Source organism: Toxotes jaculatrix, chromosome 17 (assembly GCF_017976425.1).
Source record: "Toxotes jaculatrix isolate fToxJac2 chromosome 17, fToxJac2.pri, whole genome shotgun sequence".
NCBI classification, from domain to species: domain Eukaryota; kingdom Metazoa; phylum Chordata; class Actinopteri; family Toxotidae; genus Toxotes; species Toxotes jaculatrix.
In genome coordinates, this window is record NC_054410.1 from 4306380 (window position 1) to 4330225 (window position 23846).

The following is a 23846-nucleotide window of genomic DNA, read 5'->3' on the forward strand; positions in this document are numbered from 1 at the left end:
GAAGTTTATACAAAAATGTAGAGCAGCTCACTTTAAAGCTGGCCAGCTCTGGTCAGGTAAAACTTTTTAAATGTGCAGTTTTTACATTTTGTAAATATATATATATATATATATATATTTATATCAACCATTTACAATCATGATTATACAACTACCCAATTAGCAAAAATGCAGGCACTTTACTTCCAGAATTTCCTTAGTGCCTATAAATAGGAAAAACGCCACCCATTTACATACATATATAACTATATAATAGTACTGTAGTTCAACACAAGAGCAGTCTCAAGCCTCTGATCAACCACAGTCAGCAGTTACAGCCATAATTACGCTTGTTGCATATCACAGTCTGGCCGTCTGGAGAAGACAAGGTTTAGCAAAAATGTCTTTATGGTTTTAACAGATGTACTGAACCACATAAATCTGTGCACAGGCTGCTGCCAGGGAGTTTTTAGGCAAGTCCTGGATCAGAAACGGTTCACTGCTTTGTTGGGAAAAAAAAAAAAAACAAAAACTAAAATAAAAAGACAAGATAATAAAATTAAAGGATGAAAGCTGAAGGACACGCCTCTTGCAAACAGAGGTGACGATCAGACTCAACTCACATGTATTGAACTGCACACAGCAAGTTTACAAAGGTCACTTGTGTTCAGAACTGGTTCGATGAATAAACATGTAAGAAGTAGCTCATAATGAAAAGGACAGTTTCTATGGAAACTTACTGTGTCACTCTCGCTCTGAATGACCCACGACTTGAAAATGTTCTCGTTCTACATCCTCTTTTTGCATGTGGAGTCATTTTGTTGATCATTTTTCCAAATTGCGGGTCGACACTTAACAATAATGTTGAACAAACACTTTTACTGATGTATAAAGGGAGATTCTGTTGCATAGAACAGTAACTGCAAGTACAACTGATTCTAAAAAAACTAAATTTAGCTTCAAACCCCTCCAAAAAAAGGGAATATTAAGCCTTTATCAATTATCTGATCATTTATTTTTGCAGGAAATAAAAAAAAAAGCAGCAATTACGTAGCAGACCTGCTCAAATATCTCAGTCTGTGTAGTGTAAAACACATGTTGGATGAATTAATACGTCTAACTGGCACTCGTTATGGGACTCATCACTGCTTTAACAAGTCTTTGAGCACAGCTCCAGCACTGGCCTCAGCTGAGACCGGCACAGGTGTGAAGGAGGGCAGGGCGTCAGAGATGGGCTTCATCAGCAGGTGACCTCCTGAGCCGCCAGAGCTGGAACCAGCAAGCAGAGGAACTGCTGCCGAGCGAGGGGCCAAGAAAGGATTGGACTCGCCGGCTCGCTTGCTGGCTGCTGCGGCTCCTGAGAGGAGAGAGACTTAAGTTTAAATGAGGTTTGATGTGTTTGGTGATGTGAGAGAATAAACAGCCCCTCCCGTCTGACATGACTGATTAAAGCTTCATGAGAGAAAGAAACATCCTGGCGGCGGTTATTCCCAAAGGTGTCGTTTACCTGGTGTGGTGATGGAAGCAGCACCGCTGGTTCTTCTCGGAGGCGGTGCGTTCAGAGGTTTGATGTCGTGGACCAGAAGCTTTGGTGCAGGCAGCGAGGGGGTCGACTCCATCTCCAGGAACTTTACAAACATCTCAGAGAAGGACTGAAATGACAAAGGACAGGACAGTGTGTAGTGCTGAATCACTGAGATGTTTTCCTGAGCCAATCAGCAAAAATCTCCTCTCTGCCCTGAACTGGGACTCCAGAGTCTTTATCTTTTTAAACTTCCCTTTAAAATGTATAAATTCCTGTTAAATTGCAAGGGGATTAAGTGGAGACTTTTATTTTGAAGGACACACATAAACGGTACCATATTTCCTGTGTGTTTCCCAAAGTGTTATTAATACATTTTATGGGTGTAAATATGTTGGAATGAATAATTCATATACTTTTTAACAGGAAGTTAAAGTTAGTTTTCGTTCTCTCCAAGATTTGTTTCCCTACAACGGCACAAGTAAGGTTTTATGTGTGTTTGTTTATTTTTTGTTGTTGTTTTTAAGAAATAATATATTTTGGTCATAAATACACTTTTATTTTATAAGAAGCTTATTAATTGTTTTTGCAGTTGTTAGCGACCATATTATGCCCTCCTTTCTTTTCATTCTGGACTTTCCCCTGAGAAAGCACAGAGACCCTGTAAATGCTCTGTTGCTCTTTAATTGCAGGGAAGTTATCTCGATGCCACGTCCGGCGCCTCGACTGCTGAAAGACAGACCTGGGAAGTGTGATCGTTGTACATTACAAAACACAAGGCAGAGTCAGAGCCGCTACACGTGCACTCCTCTGTGTTCCACTGTTCAGGTTTGAATATGTACAATATAAACTGTGTCTCTGTGGTAAAAGAACTTCACGTGGTATATCTTACTGAGTTGAGCCCCTGGCCACTGGTGGGCCTCTGTGGAGTGTTTGGGACACTTTGCGCTCCTCTGCCTCCCAGCCAGTTCGACACCCATCCGGTGACACCGTGCCGTCCGTCCTCCTCCAACATCTGCACAGACAAAGACGAGAGGTAAGGAAGTGTAGACAACGGATTCCTCAGAGGTCTCAAAGTCTGTAAAACATCTCAGACTCCTAATATTCCATGATAAACTACACATCAGAGGTTATTACCAAGAAAAGTTAATGGTTCTGTCTCATACTGTTCATTCAGACTCTTTCTGAAGAGCAGGTTTTCTTCTCTTTTCAAAGAAGTGGTCGGATTATTTCAGTTTTAATTGCTTGTGGTTTCCTTTCTGCCTGCTGCCGCTTTCTGGAAAATTATTTTGTGGACCCACTCACTGCTTAAACTCATGTACAGGCGCTCTGATTCTCTGCTGACAGCCCACACTCCTCGAAGAAACTCGTGGCTTTATCATTCGCTGTCAATCATACTCCCTAATCATCAGTGTCATTTTCTTGGCGGGAATCAGCTGGATGGACACCATATATAGAGATATAGAGTGTGTGTATCACAGCTTTGGGCTTAAAAGGAACTAGAAGGGAGATACTAGTTGCTCCACAGAGGCCGATTCTGAAAAGGCGGCTGGCTTTGTGGGACACTTGGCTGCCGTAAACACGAGTTGAGTGGAAAATTTAAATAGCATTAACAGGAGACGAGGGCAAGATGAAAAAAAAAAAAAAAGAAATTAAAAAAGAAAAAGTGGAACGACCTCCAACACAATAAAAATGGGTCTTCTGAGGAGTTGTAATCGCATTTGCCCCTCACCCTGTATCTGTTTTCCTTTAAGAGTGTTGGGTAATTTACTTTGGAATCGTTGGATGGAGTCCCACAGGGCTCCTGCCAGAAGATCTGCGTAAGGAAATGCTTTTGTTTTCAGGCCTGAGCTCTGAGAGCATTTTCAGGGCCTGCTGGAGTTAAAAGCAACTGTTGGACAGTGAGTTTTGTAGTTGACTGTCTCTCAAGGACATGTTTAACTAATTAAACATTTCAGAAACCGAAAAAAAACAGTTCTGTTACCTTCCAGTAAGAGTGAACTGTGACAGCCAGGGTATGTGACTCATAGAAGTAAATGTGAAACTAGACAAAAACTGTGCTGGTAGGTGGAAGAATTCCTCTGTACAGCAAATAAAAAAATGAATGGTCGTTGTGTTAATGTGACACAAATTCCAACTCTGTGAAGCTCATGGTGCAGGTTACACTTTTTGTTAAGACTGTGCCACAGCAGTGTTAATTTAACTCAGTCAAATTTCTGAAACTCTGCTTTTATATTTTTATATTCTATCAAGGGAGCTGTTAAACTGAGACTTGGACTCAAGTCAGACTTTGTGCAAGTTACAAAAGTGACAGTATTTTCCATGAAAACCTGATCTGGCCTTACGAATATCCCAGAACAGCCTCCTGTAAAACTACACACTGTTTTTTTTGTAATAAGGATATAACCTGTTAATTAGTGAGTTTTAGAGGAGTCTTCAGTCTTCATGCTAAGCCAAGGTAACAGTAGCCAGCTTCACATGTACCAGACAGACACGAGTGACACCGCTCTTCTCAGCCAACTCTCAGTAAGAAAGAGAATAAGTGTATTTTCCGAAAGGTCAAACTATTCCTTTAAGTGTTGCGAGACTTGCCAAAGAGTTGATCTGTGTTGGATCTAAAGGACTTAACTTCTCACTAATCTAACACAACTCTGGAAGGAAAATGTTCATTGTCAACATTCAGAGAGAACTTGAAAAGACTTGTAAACTACTTACGGCTGAACTTTGACTTTTCCTTAAGACTTAAAGACAGCTCTGTTTACCAACCATCAAGTTTAATATATCTCCGTCAGCTTCAGCCTGCCACTCCTGCTACTCCTTATACAGTTTGTCTATGCTGCCATGATTTTTCAGACTTCTCCTATTGATAGAATGAAACCAATATACTGACTGATGTGAACTTATGGCAGACATATCGGTATTGGAATGCATGTATGGTGGCTGAGGGGTAACAAGAAACTGCAGAACAGAAACCCAGAGACTGTTGCTGTCCAAGATGTAATTGGCTGATATTTTGTTATTGGATTTTTTTAATCCTTTCAAATATCAGCCTCAAAAATCCTGTGACAGCCGAGCTATAGTTTTTCATATTTTAAATGATTTCACAGTTATGCAACCAATTTACCTGCAATTCAGGCACTCAGTGCCTTGTTGCTTAATATTAGACGCTGAAAACCCACATTATCAGAGTACAACTGGTCAGACCTCATTTATAGATGATAGATTTACATTTTTCAGTTGTCTATAATTGTGATATATTCATTTCTAAGCTTTTAATGTTGTGTTTACATTATTTTGTCCACCACCTGTACCTCTTGGTAAATTAGGACATTTTGCTGGGCACTTACATGTACACCAAGTGCCTGACCAACGACTGTAAAATAAATCTTTGTGCAAATAATGTATTTGGTAAATGTGTAAAAATGTGTATCAATAAATTAGTCATATTTCCCCTGAGAACAAAAGAAAAGTATCTGAGTGTTAAAACAGAGCTGGTTTATGGCAGAGGCTGTATTTCCATATTTATTAGTCTGGTGATACGTGATGCATTTACTCCCAATATGGAACAATACCACAGACATTGCTCACTGACTGTTTCAGCCATCATACTGCAATCAAAAATGGTTTTATTTATACCAACTGCTGCCTAAACACACAATCATACGATTGCTTAAGTAAATACTTTGAATACGAGTCAAGAAATCTCTCACCTTATCAACATCTTCTCGGCTCAGTCCCAGCACGCTTCCCATGAGCCTCAGCACATCGGCACGCTTGTTTTTAGGTGTGTGGAAGTATCCCAAGTACAGGTTACGCATCAGGACTCTGGAAACAGAACAACATGAATAGCAAGGCATGACGTAATCCAAGGTTTAGAGATGTGGCCTCGATTCCAGTTTTTATACTTGAATATTTGTTTACCCACGTTTCTCCTGGGAAACAGAGGCACATAAGATTTATCTCTAGCAATTCCAACTCTTCACAGCAGTAACTTAAGTATGGGAGGATACACCTCTGTCTTGCCATTGTCCTGTGAAAACTATATGCCTCAAAAACGTCAACTTTTCATGAGCCAAGAAACACAGCCTTGTTTCCAGCTGTGACAACATCATTTATCTGGTAATCCAATGGGTTTTTCAATGGTTTATGTAGCTAAAGATGTAGGAACAACTACTCAACCCATGAAGGAACACTTAATCCTTCAATTTATCTGAAAAACAAAAAGAAAACAAAAATAACTAAGTGATTAAATTAGAAGATACAGGCGTCAACACTTTGACGCTGAGGCCGGATCGCATTTCTGCATTTCTCAATCCTTTGAAACTGTAGGAGATTTTGCTTAGAAACGTAGGTGTAAACTTACTTGTCTATCTTTCCCTCTGTGCTGTTCAGGAGGTTCATCAGTTTCCTCTGCGCCTCCTCCAGCATCTCCTGTCTCACATCCACTGCAAGGCAACACACACACACACAGAAGAGAGGTTTATTTTTAATCTTTTGAAATAAGGCTCATGTCCCTGCTGTACCTGACTCCAGTTCATGCCACTGTAGTTCAGCACACTCTTACCGTTAATCAGCTATTAATAGACCCAGTGTACATTTTCAATAGGTGACTGTGTGGTAAAGCAGATATATATAGCCTCAAGTCACGTTTCAACAATTGCCTGAAAATCAGCCAGAGAGGAGTGGGGAAAAAAAAACAGTCTGAGAATTTGCTGTGATGTAATGGTCGTCTCTGAATGATAAGAGTGGACTCTGCTGAGTGTGACAAAAAAAAAAAAAAGACAGGAGACTCTAACCAGTTTCAGGGGGCCCACAGTTTCACTTATTTAGTCTGTTATTCAGCCTGTGATAAGAACACTGAAATAGAAATATGACCCTGGGAGAAAGAAAAAAAAAAGGAAGTTCATGTTCAAAAGCTGCCAAGCCAGAGAAAGGTGCCAAAGGATGGCAGACACTGCTGTGGTCTTTAAACCAGACAGACATAAAACAGCTTAAAAGACATTTATTTTATTACAATCTCATGAACACACCTTCTGTACTGAAAAAAAAACCTTGTGTAAATGTTCACCTTGTTTTTTCAGCTCTTCAATTTGCTCCTCCTTCAGGTCGAGCTGATCGGTGAGACGAGAGGCTGAGTCAAGAGCAGCGTTGGCCTCGTCGAGGTTCATCTGTCAGAGAACACAGAACCATTAAAGAACATGTGGATATAATGTCATTCATTTGACTGCAATACAAACTGTCATCAAGAAATATGTACTCACTCTAAGGCCTCACTGCTCACAGCCAATGTTGGATATAAACACAGTGAATGGATTCCCCTGATCAGTTAATGATTGCTGGTTTACCTGAAGAGCAGATGCTTGATCTTCCAGCCTCTGAGCTTTTGTTTTCCATTCATCCTTCTCCCTCCTGTGCCTCTCAAGCTCCGCTGAGTACATAGCTTTCTCTTCTGATAGAGGAAAGAGAGAACAAAACCGTTATTACAATTACAATATGGAATTTCACTGTCAGACACAAACTGCATTATAATAACCGTCAGACTGTCTGACTTTAGAAATGAGCCAACTTGCCTTGTTGAAACTGCTCTAGCACCATCTGCAGGTTGGAGAGCGACACTGCATACTGGTTGACCTGCTCCTGGGAAGTTTTGAGTTTAATGAGCGCGTCATCCCTCTGCTTCACGACTCCGCTCAGCTGCTCCTGCAGAGACTCCACCTGCATGCTGGCCTGTTGGCTGGAGGCAGACGAGGAGAAACACAGGAGGATTCACAATGAAACCAAAGTTTCTCTGAAAGGCAGCTCTCATCAATGTTGGCTCGAAATGGCATTTGAACTTGCGTGCACAAAATTACTCTACACAGTACAACAACAAAACAAAGATGGCAGTGACAACTTTAAAATGTGTTTTGGTAGAAACTGAAACACTTCAAAACTGTAAAATAAAAAAAGGAAGGAGATAATTAGAAACCATCAGGTGAAGTGCCATGATCAGACTAGATTGCTATTTTGCTAAAAAAAAAAAAAAATATCAGAGATTTGCTGAGTAATTGAGAAGTCTGTAGAGCCAGGCTGGAAATGGAAGAGGGAACTGATTCTGCATGTCTGACATCTTTAGAGAGGGAGTTTCACAGCTCAGTGAGTGACAGGTCACCTTGTCGGTCTCTCGTTTGAATGACGGGATCTCAAGCAGAGACCAGTCTTATTGGGGGTTAACTAACGACAGATGTAAACAGGAGCAAGATCATCGACAGCTGTAAAAGCTTGTATTTTTTCTAAGTCATGAAACTGTTGTATTTCAGCATCGTATCAAATACGACCACTAGTTTTAGTCTGGGCTAACCTGGCATTCTCCACTGCACTTGAGGAAGTAGCCAGTTTCTCGTCCAGCACCGCCACCCTCCTTCGTAGTTCAGTCTCCCTGTCCTCCGCTGCGAGAGCCTCTCTCGTGTAGGAGTCTTCGATCTCCAAGAGGTGATTACGTAACCTTTCCAGCTCCAGGTTGAGACGCTGTTCTTTATCCCTCACATGCTGAAGCTATGCAGAAAAACAAAAAAGAAAGTTCTTCATATACACAGTTTTTTCCTCTCAGAGATACTTAACAAGAAGTAATTACTTAAACTTGCATTGAATTACATTGAACATTGAATTGATTTGTTCACATTCAATGCCTACACCATTAAAATAAAGTCTAGTGAGTGAATACTGTCTGTCCTCCTACCTCAGTCTGCACCGCAGTGGTCTCCATTTGTTTTTGTTTGAGGGCCATCATCACCTGATCCCTCTCCTGCTGGAATGCCACGGCTTTCTCCTGCATGGACTTCAGTTCGTTCAGGAGCTGATTCAGCTCACCAGACTTACCCTGTGTCACAGCATCAGAGTAAACCATAAATCTATAGAACCATATGAAGATAAAGGACGACATAATCTGTTTCCAGTTTAAAATGACATGATGGGTGGATATGATAAATAAAGTGATAAAGTTTTCCTACTGAAAAAATATGATACCGTTCAGGACAAACAAAAGAAATAACTTTGAAGTCTTGGTGCCAACCGACCTGCTCTTTGTCCTTGAGCATCCTCTCCACTGTAGCAGCCTTCTCGCTCATTGCACTCAGTTCAAACTCCTTCTCCCTGAGGAGGAGGGAAACCTGCATGTTGGTTTCCTGCAGCGCTCTGAACTCCGACTCTTTTTCTCGAGAGCGTGCAGCAACAACCTCGTTCTCCTCCTTCAGCTTCTTCACATCCATTTCCAGAATGAGAGCGCGCTCTTTCAGGTTGGTCACAGCCTGCTTCAGCACCTCGTTGTCATTCTCGCGGTTGCGTAGCGCCTCACTGACCTGTATTAGCTGGTCTCCTTTGGTTTTGATGAGGAGGTCTTTCTCCCTCAGTGATCTCTGCTGAGCATCCAGCCTCTCTCTTACCTGCCGAACCTCTTCAGCTTGACTTCTTTGCTCGTTCTCTGAGGCAGATGCTGAGTTGGAGAGCCGGTGGTTGTTCTCCTGAAGAGTCCTGATCATGCTGTCCCTCTGAGCCAGCTGTTCTCGCAATCGCACAAGATCTTCCTGCAGTTTCTCACTGGCTACGGGTGAAGCTGTCTGTTGGCTGGGAGCATCTGCTGTGAGAGGACGTTCACTAGACTGAGCAACTACGACTTCAGGAGTCTGAGCTACGCTGTCCAGTTTTCCCAACAGGACATCCTTGGTGGAGGTGAGCTGGGTGATGGTCTGCTGGACCTGGGCGAGTTCCTGACTCAGACTTCCCAGCCTCCTCTCCTTCTGCTCGTAGCTCTGGATCAGTCGAGCATAGTCCACTGACAGCTTGGAGCTACAGTCGCTGTCAGCAGAGACCTGGCCCTGCAGTTTGATCAGCTCCTCCTGCAGCTGGGCCGACTCGTGCTGCATGTTCTTGACTGTTGTAATCACCTGCTGCTTCCACTCCTCCATCTTCTTCACCTGCTGCTTCAGCGTGTCCCTCTCCTGCAGCAGCTCCTCAAACTGGTTGCTGCTGACGCCTCCGGACCCAGCACCAGACTCTCCTCCTGACGACTGCAGGACAGTCACCAGGGTCTGGCACTTCTGAGTCAACGCGTCTATCTCGATGTCCTTCTCCCTGATGATGCGGGACAGGTTCTGGATGGTTTCCTTGAACATCTCATGGCTTCCTGAGGGGTCACTCATGTTGGAGAGGCGCTGATTCTCCTGCTGAAGCTTCAACAGAGCTGCTTCCTTCCCTGCCATGATGTCCATGAGGCGGTGATAGTCGGAGCGAAGCTGGCTGTTCTCTCTCGTCTTCTCATTAAGCACAGCTAGTACTTGCTCCCTCTCCACAGCATAAGCCTGCAGCTGCTGCTGTAGGAACATGACATCCTGACTGTGTCCGCCACCTCCACCCATGGAGACTCTGGCATGAAGCGCCTGGATCTCCAGGTCCTTCTGCAGGATCATCTGGGACAGTTTACCCACTTCATCACGAGACACCACCAGCTGATCCAGCTGTCTGGTCAACGACAGGTTCTTCTCGTTCAGCTGGCTGATCTCAGTCTCTTTCTCCTTCATGCCTCTTACCAGTCTTTCTATTTCTACCTTAGATAAGTCATGTTTCTCGTTGCCGTTCTCCTGATTTAGAGTCTGGGTCTTGTCCTCCTGCAGGATGACGTCTCCCTGCACAGGCGGAGAGCCAGCACGGCCCTGACTCACACTGAGCTGATCTACGGTCTGCTGGAGGCGAGCTATGTCCTCGTCTCTCGCATGTATAAGTGTGTCATAGTTAAGAGTGGTCTGCTGATGGCGAGCATGAGCCTGCTCAAGCTCACTCTGTTGGGCCTGAAGTGACTGCTGCGACAGCAGGAGAGAAGCCTGCTGCTCCTCCATGGTTCTCCTCAGAGTCTGCACCTCTTCTTCCAGGCCATTCTTGGAGGACTTGAGCTGGGTGATCTCTGTCTCCAGCTCTGTGATGATGTCCAGGGTCCTGGGCTCAGCCAGAGGCTGAGGTCTGCTCTGCTGATCTCTAAGGCGATCAATTTCTTCCTTCAAATGGCTGTTCTCCTCCTTCATGCCCCCCAGCTGCTTATCTTTCTCCTCTAGTGCTTGTCTGAGGGCTTCGGCGTCTTTGGTCACGACTGAGATGCTGTTCTCCATCTCTGTCTGAATATCCGCAGCATTTTGTTTTAATGTGTCCATGAAGACGTCCTTCTCTTGCAGCAGATCTGTCAGCTGCTTCTGTCCTGCAACTGTGATTGAAAGCATCTCATTGGTGTCTCTGTGATCAGACGCCAGCTGCTCCAGGTCTCTCTTCAGCTGAGCGATCTCCATGTCTTTCTCCTGGATGAGTTTGATGGCACGTTCATGCTCCGTCTGTAAAGCCGAGGCATCCATGGAGCGAGCTCGAGTCAACTCATCAATCGTCTGCTGGTACTGTTTTGCCTGTTCGGCCAGTGTCCTCTCTACCTGCCTCAATTCATCATCCAGCTGATTTTTCTCCAGCTTCAAAGCTTCAATACGAGTTTCCTTTTCTCTTGTTGTCCTGTTCATAGCAGCCTGGCTTTCCTTCATCTGCTTGGTTAGCTCTTCTACTCTACCGAGAGCCTGCTCACTCTCCGCCTTCAACCTCGTGTTCTCCATCTTCAACTCATAGTCCGCAGACAGAACCTTCTCCTGAGAGCCTCTCATCTCATCCAGTTCTCTCCTCAGGTCTGACAGCTCCCTCTCCTTCCCTGCTAGCTCCTCTTTAGTTCCCTGTGCTTCGGTTCCCCTCTCCCCTGCCTGATCCAGCTCTGCTTTAGCAGCAGACAACAGCTTCTCTTTCTCCTGCAAAGTCTTCTTCAGCTCTGTGATCTCTCTACGTGCCTCCCTGCTCTGCTCCTGTGCATGTCCCAGTTTGTCTTTCAGCTCCTTCATTGTCCGTTCCAACTGCTGTTTGCCCATGTGCAGCTCATTAAGGGTGAAAGCGCTCTGGCTCATTTTCTCCTTTTGGGTCTCCACCTCTTGCTCCAGTGTCCTTTTCTGGTCTTTGGTTGCGTTGAGCTCTGCAGTCAGTTTTGTCAGCTCTGCCTCAGCCTCCTTCAGCTGTACAGAGAGCTGCTCCTTTACTGAGATCATATGCTACAGACAAAGAAAAGGTAGAAACAAAATCCTCAGTCAATAAATTGTTAAATCTTCTCCACTGCACTGTGTATATTGTCCTTTAAAGTGTCTTACTAATTTTGTACAACCTGCGTTGCCTCCTGGTTTTGCTGGTCTAGTTCTTCCAGCTCAGACATCAGAGTGTCCCGTTCCTCCTCAGTGGCTCTCAGGGCCTTTTCTCTCCTCTCCAGCTCTACCCTCAGATCCTCCAGTGACTCTGATTCTCCAGAATCAGCTCCATTATTGCTAACTATTTGTTCTTCTGCCACTTTCAGTTGTTCTTGCAGATTGAGCTGCAGGACAAATAAAGAATTACACTTCAGGATCTGATAAAATCCAACAGACCTCAGTTAACCAGACTTTGTACTCTGATCACATTATTAGTATCATTATATCAGAAGCCAGCAAGAGTAACTAAACTAACCAATGAATTTAAAATGGGTCTATGTTCTGGCTTTTGTCCTGTCACACTGCAGCATCCTACACGTAAACGTACTTGAAAAAAAGACAATAGACAAAGTATAAAGTATCAACATGTTCCATATTTCTGCTGTATCTGTTACATGTGACACATTTCCTTTAAAATTTGAGCATTAATAAAATAATTACATACTAAAAATCTTAATTTTCTGCATCAGAGCAACAAACCTTTTCTTGTTCTAGGTTCTCGTTTTCTTGCCTCAAAGCCCCAATAACAGTGTTCAGTTCTAAGATGTCTGCATGCTCAACCTCTTCCTTTGGTTCTGCCTGAAGTAAAAAAAAACAACAACAAAAAAAAAAAACTAATTAAATTAGGGAAAAAATAAACTTTAAAACCCAACACTATATTATATATATTTAGCAAGATGTAAGGTTAATGATATATTTTCACACTTACTTCAGCCAAGTTTTTCAGTCTCTCTATTTCTTTTTCTGCAGCTGCAGAGTAGAGCAAGTAGGAAATTTTAGTTAATATGCAGGTTAATTATACAGGATGGTTTATAGTAAGAGTCAGTGACAATATTTTGTGTCTATTTGAAATTATAAAATACTACTATAATAAAAAAGTATCACATTTAAAAAAAAAAACAGGATCAGCTTTGGTAAAGTTTTTTAGCAAACTTCTGGCAGCTTTAACTAAGCCGATGAGAAACAGCAGTATCCAGTAGCTGTATTCAACAATATCAAAATGATGATGGTATACCTGTAAGGTTTTGTCTCAACACTTGGATCTCGTGGTCTAGCTGGGCTTTTTGCAGAGTCTTCCCCTCCTGCTCTTGTACACGTGTCTGGAGCTCAGCGACAGACGCCTGCAGCCGCGTGTAATTCTGCAGCAACCCAGTGTTTTCTTCCTGGGCTTCATCCTTCTCCAACTGCAGCGAGGCCTGTTTCCTCTGTGCCTCCTCCAGGCTGGCAGACAGCTCGGCCAGCTGCTTCTCCCGCTGCTCTGCTGCTTCCTGCAGGGACCGTATGGTTTTCTGGAGTTCAGGCAGCTTGGAGGCGTCTGATGAGGAACTGGACTGGCCACCTAGAGAGAAGGATGTGGAGAAGGATGTTCACTTTGAGTAGCAACACTGAGCTGTACCCTAAGGGAGGACCTAAAAAAAACAATAGTAAAAAGATACATTCAAATGCGTTTGACAAAAGTGCCTGGTTATAACACCTTTTCTTGCAATCTTGGTTACAGCTAACCTTTGTAAGAATATAAACCCCTGCAAATTTTTGGTATTAAAGCCACAATTTACTCAGTAAAATCTCAGAAGTTCTAAAGTGCCACAAGTTTATATTTCTAAAGTTTCAAGAATGAATGTCAAAGTGAGGCTAACCACTCTGAATCTGTTCCTCCAGCTCCTCTATCCTCTCCTCGTACTCTGCTAACTCCTCTCTGTGGCGGCGGGTGACGTCAGCCATCTTCTGCCGCTGGGCGTCCTGCAGAGCTGCCAGTTCATGCTGGTGTTCATCCACCTCACGACTCATCTCCTCTCGCAGCTCCTGTTCCAAGGCAGCAATAACATCAAGGTTAGAGCCTCAGTGACATAACTGCACGCTGTACTCATATTTCAGCTTTACATTTTACTTTAAAATATGATTTATAATTACCTTAATAGTCCTCTGAAGTTTGAGAATCTCACCCTGGTCGCCATTTCCAGCTCCTGCTGCTGTTGTTGCCTGTAATAAAAATGTAGGTATGTGACCCCCAGTGATATAAACCGACCATATTTGCTGATGTGAAGACTTTGTAGGTCTGGCACAGTGAGTATTTCTTAGCATCAACAAATCAACAAATTCTAATTATTTTTACCTGAGACATTCGCCTCCAGTGCGCCACCTCCGCCTCCAGACGCATGACTTCTGTCGACAGCCGGTTGATCTCCTGCTGCGACCAGATGACATCGCTGAGGTCCATTTCATCGCAGTGGAAGCCCGGGTGGGAGCCTGAGGGCCGTGACAGGTAAGACGAAGCAGAGGAGGTAGTGGTGGAGGAAGTAGTGACGATGGGCAGCACCGCAGGGCCGACGGAGGCAGACTGGGCCGACTGCTGCAGCTTCTGGACTTCTTCCTGGAGTCCACTCTGCCGAGCTTTCAGGTGACTGATCTCCACCTGGGAAGATGCAAATGAACCTTAGGACCATTCTATATCCTAAAACTGGACTCTTCTGTCACACAAAGCTGATCTCCATTGAACTGATGGAGGAAAGTGCATCACGACTAAATGGGCTAACTTTCTAATATATCGAGGCACAGCTTTTATGTGGGCACATGGTGATGTTCAATTACACAATTTCAAGTTACAGCAGATCATGTGTCTTCAATAACACAACTGATATGGATAATATATTTCAGACAGTGGAGATGACCTCGACAGAAATGTCATCTAAAAGCTTTACTGACAAAGACAAAGGCACATACATCTTTCTGTTGCAGAAGAGTTCTGTATTCTGCAGACTGTTGTTTAATCTGGATCTCTGAAGCCTCCAGCTTCTCCTCGAGCTCTGCATGGAGCTTTCTTAATCTGTCATACTGCGGCATAGAGAGAAGAAAGAGAAAGTAAATGACACAGAAATATGCACCTGTAAGTGCTTTCCAACCCTGGCATGACTACAACCATCAAGAACTACTATACATCTGGACCATATATTACATATATTGTTGTGGCTTTATGGGACACAGCCCGCATTAATGTTGTAAGTGTAAAGGTCTACAGCTTGTTGACTCTGAGTAAGTGAACAAAGAATCTAACCTCAGATTTCTGAGTGGCAAATGAAGCCTCGACTTCAGCCAACTTGGAATTAGACACCTGCAGTTCTGTGGCAGCATCTGTAGTTACACAGAAAAAATAGCGTAGAAAATATCACTAACAGGCATGAAGACAGTGAGAATGTTATATATATATATATCCGCTTGAATAAAATTCAGAAGAAAAAACACACAGCAGGAATTAAATGAAAGGATAATCACAGTAAAAGAACCATAACAACCTGGATGATTTTTAACCGGATTTCTGACAACACAATTTTCAAAATGAGAAATACACTTCAGGTTTATCTACCATGGAACAGAACACATTCAAGAGATGATAACTGATGACTTTTTTCCCATCTCTAACTTAGTTACTTACACACACAGACACACACACAGACCTGCTTACTCCTTCTCACATGACAAACAAACATGCACAGCTGAGCAGGCCAACATTTCTGGAGAGCTTGTCTGAGCTATGTGATCTTTACAGCTGGACAAAGCTCAGCAAAAACACAACAGCCACTACTACGCAAACTAAACTGAAGCATACAAACAAATGTAGAGCCCATTTATTTAAAAGTTACCCATCTTTTAAATTTAGTTTACTTAAAATCCGGATTAAAGGCCCGTTATGTAGATTCTTGACTGGAGCTGTGAGTTGGAGATCTGTGACCAAAGTTCTCTTTTTACGTCAGTGCTTTATCACCCATCGACTGTTTGCATTAGAGTGTTGATGCTTTTGGGTTTAATTGGGCAAATGTGATGGATACTTTTGATGTAAGATCTATAATCATTGCACTTTACTTCATGAAATACTCAGAGTCAAACACAAGAATTAAAACCAGGTGGAAACCCAAAACCCTCCTGACTCAAATTACTGACATACTGATTGTATAAATTTACATGATGCAACACAATTTAAAGAGAATACACTTAAAGAATTCAGCCATGTCTGATCATGAGCAACTTTCTGTCTCAAAACTAGAATCAAACAATCTCTCTGATCTGTGTTACCATTGGGCTTTTACCTACGGCTCCGCTGGCAATGAGTGACCGTGTGATTCACGTTTGATTCAGTTATAACACTTTCATTTTCATCTTTCACTTAAAAGGAAAACACTGTTATACATGAAAGTGTTAGACATGTATACTTAACAAAAACCTACAAAAGACTGTTAAAAAAAACCCTTGAAATATAATCTGGGCATTTGAAGTCGGGCATTTTGGTTTGGCTGTTTTTGGTGACATTTGCCTCGAGTGATGATGCTGAACATCGAACTAAATCTCTGTATTTCAGGACCCACTAACTGGAGATATCTCAAAGGCAGCCTCACTGAAAACATCAAACAGCTAATATATACATATGTCTTATGACTCTGGGACTGTGGGACTGTCTCTACTTGCTCATAACAGCAACAGCAGTGTGTGTGTGTGTGTATATACATATATATAAATAGACAGACAGACAGACAGATAGATAGATAGATAGATATGTATGTATAAGCATACAAGAAGCTGTATCTTAATCTTCTTAAAGATCAAAGCTCTTGATTTTAATATAAAGAACCGAGATGCCAAAGGGAACCTTAAAAAGTGCATTATGGAAGACAAGTACAAATTATCAACAAACCAATGTATATCTTTACAAAATACAACACAAGTGTGTAGTTACAAAAAAGGCTTAAGTCCGCTGGGCAGAGAGACGATGTGGACGGAGACAAAAACATGAACACGAACTTACCTCCGACTTCTTCCACCCCTTCCAGTAACATGTCTTTGGTAAAAGTTGATATCTGTCCGGTGAAAGACGACAGGCTCCCGCTGACCTGGCCCAGAGACTGACCGAGGCCGGAGCCCAGTCCACCCAGCCACGATGACATCTTCAGGGGGGGGGGGTTCAAACCAAACAACAACAAAGCAAAGCTGGGCCGAGGAGGACGAGGCGGGGGTTAGCCTAGCCTAGACTCGACAGGTGACAAAGCCAGCTTGGTCATGAAGCTCAGCTGCAAACTCTACACCACAGAGACGCCGTTAACTTCAAAATCCACCTTTAATCTTCCGTAACAACGTCGCTTTCCGGGCTGAGACACGCTCATTTAGCAGAGACCCGGCTAATAACAGCTGACCGTTTTCCTGGAGGAATTTGTCAAGACAAGCGGCTTAAGCGACATTATATCACCGTCAAACCGCTAACACCTTCGACAACGGCCCTTAAGTTGAAGTCCGAACCATCTGCGGTGAGTGTGAGCGATGTTTTCAGCAGTTTCTAACGAGTTCAAACGACACAGCGCCCACAGAGTGCCACCTCAACTGCAGCCATTATCAGCTCGGCTGCGGCGATGGCTGTCAGGTTTGACGTGGACACATAGCGCCGCAGTGGTGCATTGTGGGATACTGGAGGACCAACAAAAACCAAGGTGCGTTCAAGAGCCTCAGCTGAGACTCCGAAGCACTCTTTATCAATATTTGTTCAGTTATTTTCTACAGTTTGTGTAGAGACTGTTTAAGATCATGAATGGTCCCGCATTTACATTTACTCTGGTTCTGTACTCAAGTACAGGTACTTTTACTTTACTTGAGTATTTCCCTTAACTTACACTGTGTTTATTCATATATATTCCCTTTTTAAACTTGCAAGGTTAATTTGATCACGTGTATCTATGTAAATTAAACTTGAATAAGTGCTGCAACATTTTTATCGCAGATTTGGCAAAAATATCCAATGTTAGGCTTGGAGTCAGTACATTTCTTCTTATATGTGTTAAATTTTCCTTTTTAGAACGGTCTAAATAAAAGCGTGGGGGTGGGGGGGGGGGGGGGGGGGGGCTGAATTTTAGTCCCTACGATGGGTCAAAAAAACCAAAAACTGAATCTCCTCCCCTTCGTGTCTGAAAAAAAACCCTCTCTTTCAAATTGTCAGGAAAGTACCAGGCTATGTTGTTTCTCCTAACTTGTTTATTAAAAGATTACTTTTTACATAGTGTTAAATACAATCTCTTACGAGAACAAATGTCTGAAAGCAGGTAATCAGAAGAACAGATGTGAAATCATATTTGATTTAATGTCCTTTCAGCAGACCAACAGTACAATAAATCACTCTGTAATTATTTTAAAACTCATTGCAGCCGTCAGTTATCACTCTTCAGATGGAAATGACAAAGATGAATTAAGAGCAAATGTCTTTAATTCATAGCATTTCTGTGCAAAACAGGGAGAGTCAGGTCCCAGAGCCCATATTCCAGCAGCTTGTATCATCCTTACATCAAAGACAATAAAGCAAACATTACTGTTAAGTTCAAGCCTTCTATCTTCCGTCAGGATGACCATGATGCATTTCTGGTGTGTATGTCAGAAGAACAATCATGACCCACAGATGCAGTACTGCCTGTAAAAAAAATGACATGAAGGGTGGTGAATTTCCCTTATTAACCCGTGTTCATCAGGTTGGGAAAACTGCATACCAGTTCTTAAATAAACCCTTACCATGTACAGGATAACAAAAACTCTGGCCATAGGGTAGCGCCTCAAGAAGATTCCCAGTCTGATGCTGAAATGACAAGATTTTCTATTTATCACTGGGGGAATTTCACAATAGCAAACAATGTAATTACAGCACAATACTGATAGAAAAAAAAAAAGTCTTACCTGAAACGGTCAATAGTGCTGGCTGCCTTACGTACTTTTCCATACACTCCTGGACTGTCCTGATCACTGAAGAGGACTGGTGTATTTCTTTGCCGTGCTCCTGAAAATGAAATACACAGAAAAGGCATCATGAGCAAAGAAATCAGTGGAGTCAGAATTCAATCTGATCAACTATAACTCCTTATGAAAACGAAAAATCCCTAACGCTTGAAATAAAACAAACAAACAAACAAAAAACCCTGCTGGATTTTAAATTAATAACTTGGTGTACTCTTCTAGAGTCCATATGAAGTAAAATGGAGCATGGATCAACAGTACCGTGTGATAAAACCGATCAATATCACTGCCCCCTTCACCTGAAAAGACCGATCATTCTGATCCTGACCTCAGCCTTGCCTACCTGGTGCCTCTAGTCCGCTCATGTTGATGGCTGGCCCTCCACTTTGTCCTCCCTGAGTGTTCTTCAGCTGCTGCTCCAGACGCTCCAGCTGGAAGACCAGGGAGCTTTTTTCTGTGCCCAAAGCCTCCAGCATCGTCTGCTTCTGGATCAGCGTCTCCGTGAGCTGGTGGAGACGATTTTCCAGCTCTGTTTGGCTACTGCTGCTGAGAGTCTTGTTGGTCAACTGAAAGAAACCAGGATGTGGATCATCAAAGGTCATCAAAAAAGATGTTGTCCAAGCCCTGACACAGGAAGGGAGATCTACATTCATATGCCCGTGTGACTGTCAAGTGGCTAACCTGGTTCCTGAGTTTTTGGATTTCATCTTCTCTGTCTTTGATTCGACTTTGCAGGGTGGTTTTGGCTCGATGGTGCTCGTCCTCCAGGTACTCCAGCTCCTATCATTAAAAAAAATAGAAATAAAACACCTCACATAAATTAGGAGTTTGATTAGACATAGAACACTTATGAATGTAGCTAAGAAAAATATATCTGTGACAATTTTTTTGTAACTCCCATTTAAGAAATCTTCACTCTCCCTTACCTGTTTGTGGCGCTCAACCTCAGCCTCCATCTCCTGTTTAACTCTGTTCTGTAAGGCCTGTTGCTCCTGTAACTGCACCTGCTGTTCCCGCCATGCCTCTGCCTCCGTCAGGGCCTGATTCTCCAAATCCTGAGAGACAAAAACATGGCTCACTTGAGCAACTGAATCACCAACATCAAAAACACAACAGACAAATGCATTTACACCTGGGAACAAACCAGTGAAGTCATCATGTAAGATTTTCCACACAAGACCAACATCATTTTTCCTTTCCTGTCTTTTACAGCATCTCACCTGTATTTCTGTTCGAAGTGTCTGCACTTGCCCCTGTAGTTTTTGGATCTCGTCCCTCTGCAACTCCTTCTCGTGACGCAGTTCCTCCAGCTCCAGAGCCATGGCCCCGCTGCCTTCCAGAGTGTCCAGACCAGATCCCTCCTTCAGACTGCTGATCAGCTTCTCTTTGGACTAGAAAAAAACATTTAACACATTATTAAAGACAGCTCAGACTTACCAAAAGAAACTTAATTACAAACAAGAAAACCAGATTCGCAAAGAGACACAAGTACAAATTTGTATATAAAAAGTACAGCTTGAAAACAATGACAAAGCATTCTTGGCCACAGACTAAATTTCAGCCAAAAGTGCTGATGCTACCTATGAAAAAGATGGTTTTCTGCTGGGCCTCAGCAAATCTTACTTGTAGGATGCGTGAAGCTTTGTGCTTGTAGTCTTGTAACTCTTGCTTGGCAGACTCAGCTGCGGCTTTGGCACTTTTCAGTTGCTGTTGCAGATCATCAACCCTGAGCTTCTCCTCTGTGGCTCGTCGCTCCGCTGCAGTCACCGTCTCTGCAAGTGTCTGCCTCTCAGCCTCCAGTTTGGACAGTCGACCAGCATATTCACTCTACACGAGAAAACAGGATTAATAAAGTCTTACCATTAAAGACAAAGCAGGCTGGAATTTTCTTAACTAACAATCATAGACATAGCAGAGCAAAGAGAATCCTACTGTAAGTACCTGCATCTGCCGGTAGCTGTCCTGCTCCCTCCTGACAGCCATATCAGCCTCTCGCAGCCTCTCCTGAACTGTCTCAAGAGCTTGGGACTTTATGCTGCTTCCTTCTGTGTGGTCTTGCATAATTCTAAAAAGCAAAAAAGTAATATTTTATCAAATTTCTTTTAAAGCTAAATTGGATCTCTACTTCAAAAGATGCTGACAGGAGCATACCTCGACCTTTCCTTCTGTGCCTCCTCTAGTGCAGCACTGCGGGACTTGAGCAGCTGATCAGCTTCATCAAGTCTGATTTTCAGGACTGCAAGCTGACCGTCTTTGGCTGAAAGAGCCTCTGTCAGGTCATCAACCTGTGACCGAAGTTCCCGCAACGTCCGGTCAGTCTGAGACTGCTCTGAATTCCATCTGTCTGCACGTAGTCTGGCCTGGTTCAACTCTGCAAGAGTAAAACACAACTTAGTCAATAGAGAGGGGGGTGTGGAGAAATGGGGGCCATCATTGCTCATGATTTGTTTTTTCTCTTGCCATCTTGCAAGTCTTTTGCTCTCTGGATGACTGAAGCCATCTCCTGGTTGAGGGAAGCCACCTCACTGCGCAGCAGCTGGTTCTCCAGACGCAGACTGGACAAGATCTGGCTCTGTGGCTCCTCTGTGGGGGGAGGAGGCTCCTGCCTGCTGGACTCCTGAGGGACAGCCAAGCCTGAGTCTGAACTCTCAGGTGTGTCTGTGGTGGCCCAGCAGACACAAAGAGAGAACACACAAACAAACAAAAAAAAACATTCAGTCATAAATTCCTAAAAACTTGGTTCTTTGTAAAATATAACTGATAACTGAATATCTTTGGGATCTGGATTTCTTTATTGGTCAGACAAATATTGCTATTTCCAGGGTAATTTTATATCCTTGTATCCTGTTGCTGACAGAAAATGATTAGATAACATGTGGAACATGTAAGGTCTTGTTAATCATACCTTGGCTTTGCTCTTTAGCAGAGCTCTCCTCTGATGTTTTGATGCTGTGAGCAGACAGCGAGCTCATGCTTGAGGCCCTGGATACGCCGCGGGTTGAGGGGGGTGTGGACGGCGCTGAGGGGATGGTATGAGGAGTGGTGGAAAGGGGAGGTGTTGGGTTTTGGGTCTCAGTAACTGGAACTGCCACTTTCACAAGTTCCCTTCTTGAATCCCTCCTGTTGCTGGCTGGAGGGTCTGAGCTGTTCAGAAAGTCAAAGAGCATGTCGTCGTCCACATCCTGCTCGCTCTTTCTGGGCCTCACAAAGCCAGATGAGGTCTTGGCAGAGTTGGGAGCACTGCTGCCAGAACTGGAGGGGCTACTGGCCATGTTGGCTGTGCCAGCCAGTGTGGTTGCATTGGACCTCTTGATGTTGCCAGCTGCTGCAGAGATGTAGCTTTGTGCATCGTGAGAAGATACATAGGCATTTTGTGTCACAGCTGCATCTGTCTTATACCCTGCAGTGCTGTACTCAGGTGTGACAGTAGATCCTCCCCCATAAGGTGACGAAAAGGAGGATGTTCTTGCCTGGTTTTTGCTAAGTGCAGTGGCAGCTCCCTGGTCCACTTTATTCAGGAAGTCTTCAGCTTTCCCAGCCAAGTCAGCAAACCAAGACATTTTGCATTCTAATGACAGAAATAACAGCACAATTTGAGGATGAAAAGGCACTTTTCCCATCCCCAGGCCTTACAGTTTGTAAAATAATATATATTTATAATTTATTTGAGTTTTAACATATTAAATATGAACATTGGCACAACTTTCCTCCTAAGGAATAAAAAGAAAATGCAATTCCTAAATCATTTGAAAGTGTAATTTCCAAAAATAGGGCAGGAGTGGCCAGTTCAATGCCTGCACCTGGAGTATAAATGTGGGCAAGGAGCAGCACTTGCCCCTCCCTCATCACCATGTCTGAGATTCCCTTGAGCAGAGGTACTTAATCCCTAACTGCTCAAGTGGAGCTGCTCAGTGGCCAACCGATCAGACTCTGGTTGTCTTGGGTAGCTTCCAGGTGTGTGTGTGTGGAACTGTGTGAGTGTGATCAGGGTGTTTCTTGCAAAGAGAACTTGGCTCTCAGTGAAACTACCCTGAATAAACAAAGGTTATAATCACTGTATGCAAAACAAGACAGGTTCTTCTGTCCATATGTCCTGTACAATACATGTCCATATAAAATCAGTGAGCCACGATTTCTGTAATTACTGACCGTGTCTGAGCCTCATAACATGCCATTTCCCAATCTGCCTCATCCATATGATCCTTCATATATATTCTCCATGCATCTGACTGTACCTATACCTTTATCCAAGGCCTCTTACAGAAACACGTAGGAGCATGAGCTTGTAGCAACATAGTGCAGCACTGTTATTCCTTTTAAGTAAACAGGTCGACAGGTGGAAGACAGTTAAGGTTAAGATTACACTGGGGCTATAGTTAAGGTTAATAATCTTCCAGTCATTGCGAGCAGCCTGAGAGACTCGACCGATGATTGAAAACTATCCTGTGTGTACACATCCACTACACAGCTACCATGCTAACACAATCACTCGAGTCAAATATGGTTGGTTAGTTAGTATATCGACACTATATTGTTTCTGGCTCAGATACATAGAAATGAAGGAGTTATCACAGGAGCGGCTGGGCTCCCGTCATCATAAAACTAGTGTAAACACAGTTGGTTCAACACAAACTCCATCATCGCTAAAGCTAACGAGCTAGCTAGTTACTAACCGAGAGCCTCTAACGTACCGTTTGAAACGACGTCCAAGACTCTGAATGTCTCCGGTCACCTGGCTATCGTCGAGGTTTAACAGGTGAACGTGAAGAAGAAAACCAGTTTGGATAAACACAGCCAAATGACATTATCTGTCAGAGGGAACGCTGCTGGTCTTCTCTATACGTGGACCAGGAAGCGCTGCTAGCAAGGACCCCACAACAGAGCGCCTCTAGAAAGGCCTGATCAAAAATGAGCCAAGGTACCATAGGAACAAAAGAGGCTGGCCGAGGCCGTGCGATAGTCTGGGCAATAAAGGTTTCTACTGGGAAACCCGTGATGGTGACTTTCATGTGGATTAGTGTGGCACACTGCAAAAACTGTTAAGGAGTGGTTTGAGGAGCATGACAGAGTTCAAGCTGTTAACTTGGCCTCCGAGTTCCCCAAATATCCGATCGGGCATCTGGGGGATGTGCTGGAAAAATATGTCCGATCCATGGAGGTTATTTACCTTTCCAACAACTAATATGTTGTCTCGAGCCATTAAACTTAATTATCAGTGGTGCAATAAGTACTAGACTTCTATCATTATTGTTCACCTACTTTTATTTTAGAGTTAGAATAGAGGTGACTTGTGTTGCTGC

General features: G+C 43.3%; 2 protein-coding genes across 2 annotated transcripts; both read right to left on the reverse strand.

Annotated features, from left to right (window-relative positions):
* Positions 1-587: 587 nt before the first annotated feature.
* On the reverse strand, positions 588-17161 carry trip11 (thyroid hormone receptor interactor 11). Its single transcript, XM_041060459.1, has 21 exons — positions 16586-17161; positions 14843-14919; positions 14512-14622; positions 13904-14203; positions 13702-13770; positions 13428-13593; positions 12806-13129; positions 12500-12540; positions 12271-12369; positions 11712-11915; positions 8557-11601; positions 8220-8360; positions 7842-8035; positions 7072-7235; positions 6847-6950; positions 6570-6669; positions 5865-5946; positions 5212-5326; positions 2394-2516; positions 1487-1631; positions 588-1336 (listed from the first exon to the last, which is right to left on the reverse strand). Exons 1-21 carry the CDS (start codon positions 16722-16724, stop codon positions 1122-1124), a joined length of 5958 nt encoding a protein of 1985 aa, XP_040916393.1. The 5' UTR covers positions 16725-17161; the 3' UTR covers positions 588-1121.
* Positions 17162-17886: 725 nt separating this feature from the next.
* Positions 17887-23411, reverse strand: golga5 (golgin A5). The gene is made up of 13 exons (XM_041061495.1): positions 23238-23411; positions 21452-22114; positions 21007-21204; positions 20698-20917; positions 20488-20611; positions 20170-20373; positions 19767-19937; positions 19473-19601; positions 19228-19326; positions 18890-19112; positions 18490-18589; positions 18328-18391; positions 17887-18229 (listed from the first exon to the last, which is right to left on the reverse strand). Exons 2-13 carry the CDS (start codon positions 22104-22106, stop codon positions 18149-18151), a joined length of 2268 nt encoding a protein of 755 aa, XP_040917429.1. The 5' UTR covers positions 22107-22114; positions 23238-23411; the 3' UTR covers positions 17887-18148.
* Positions 23412-23846: the final 435 nt, after the last annotated feature.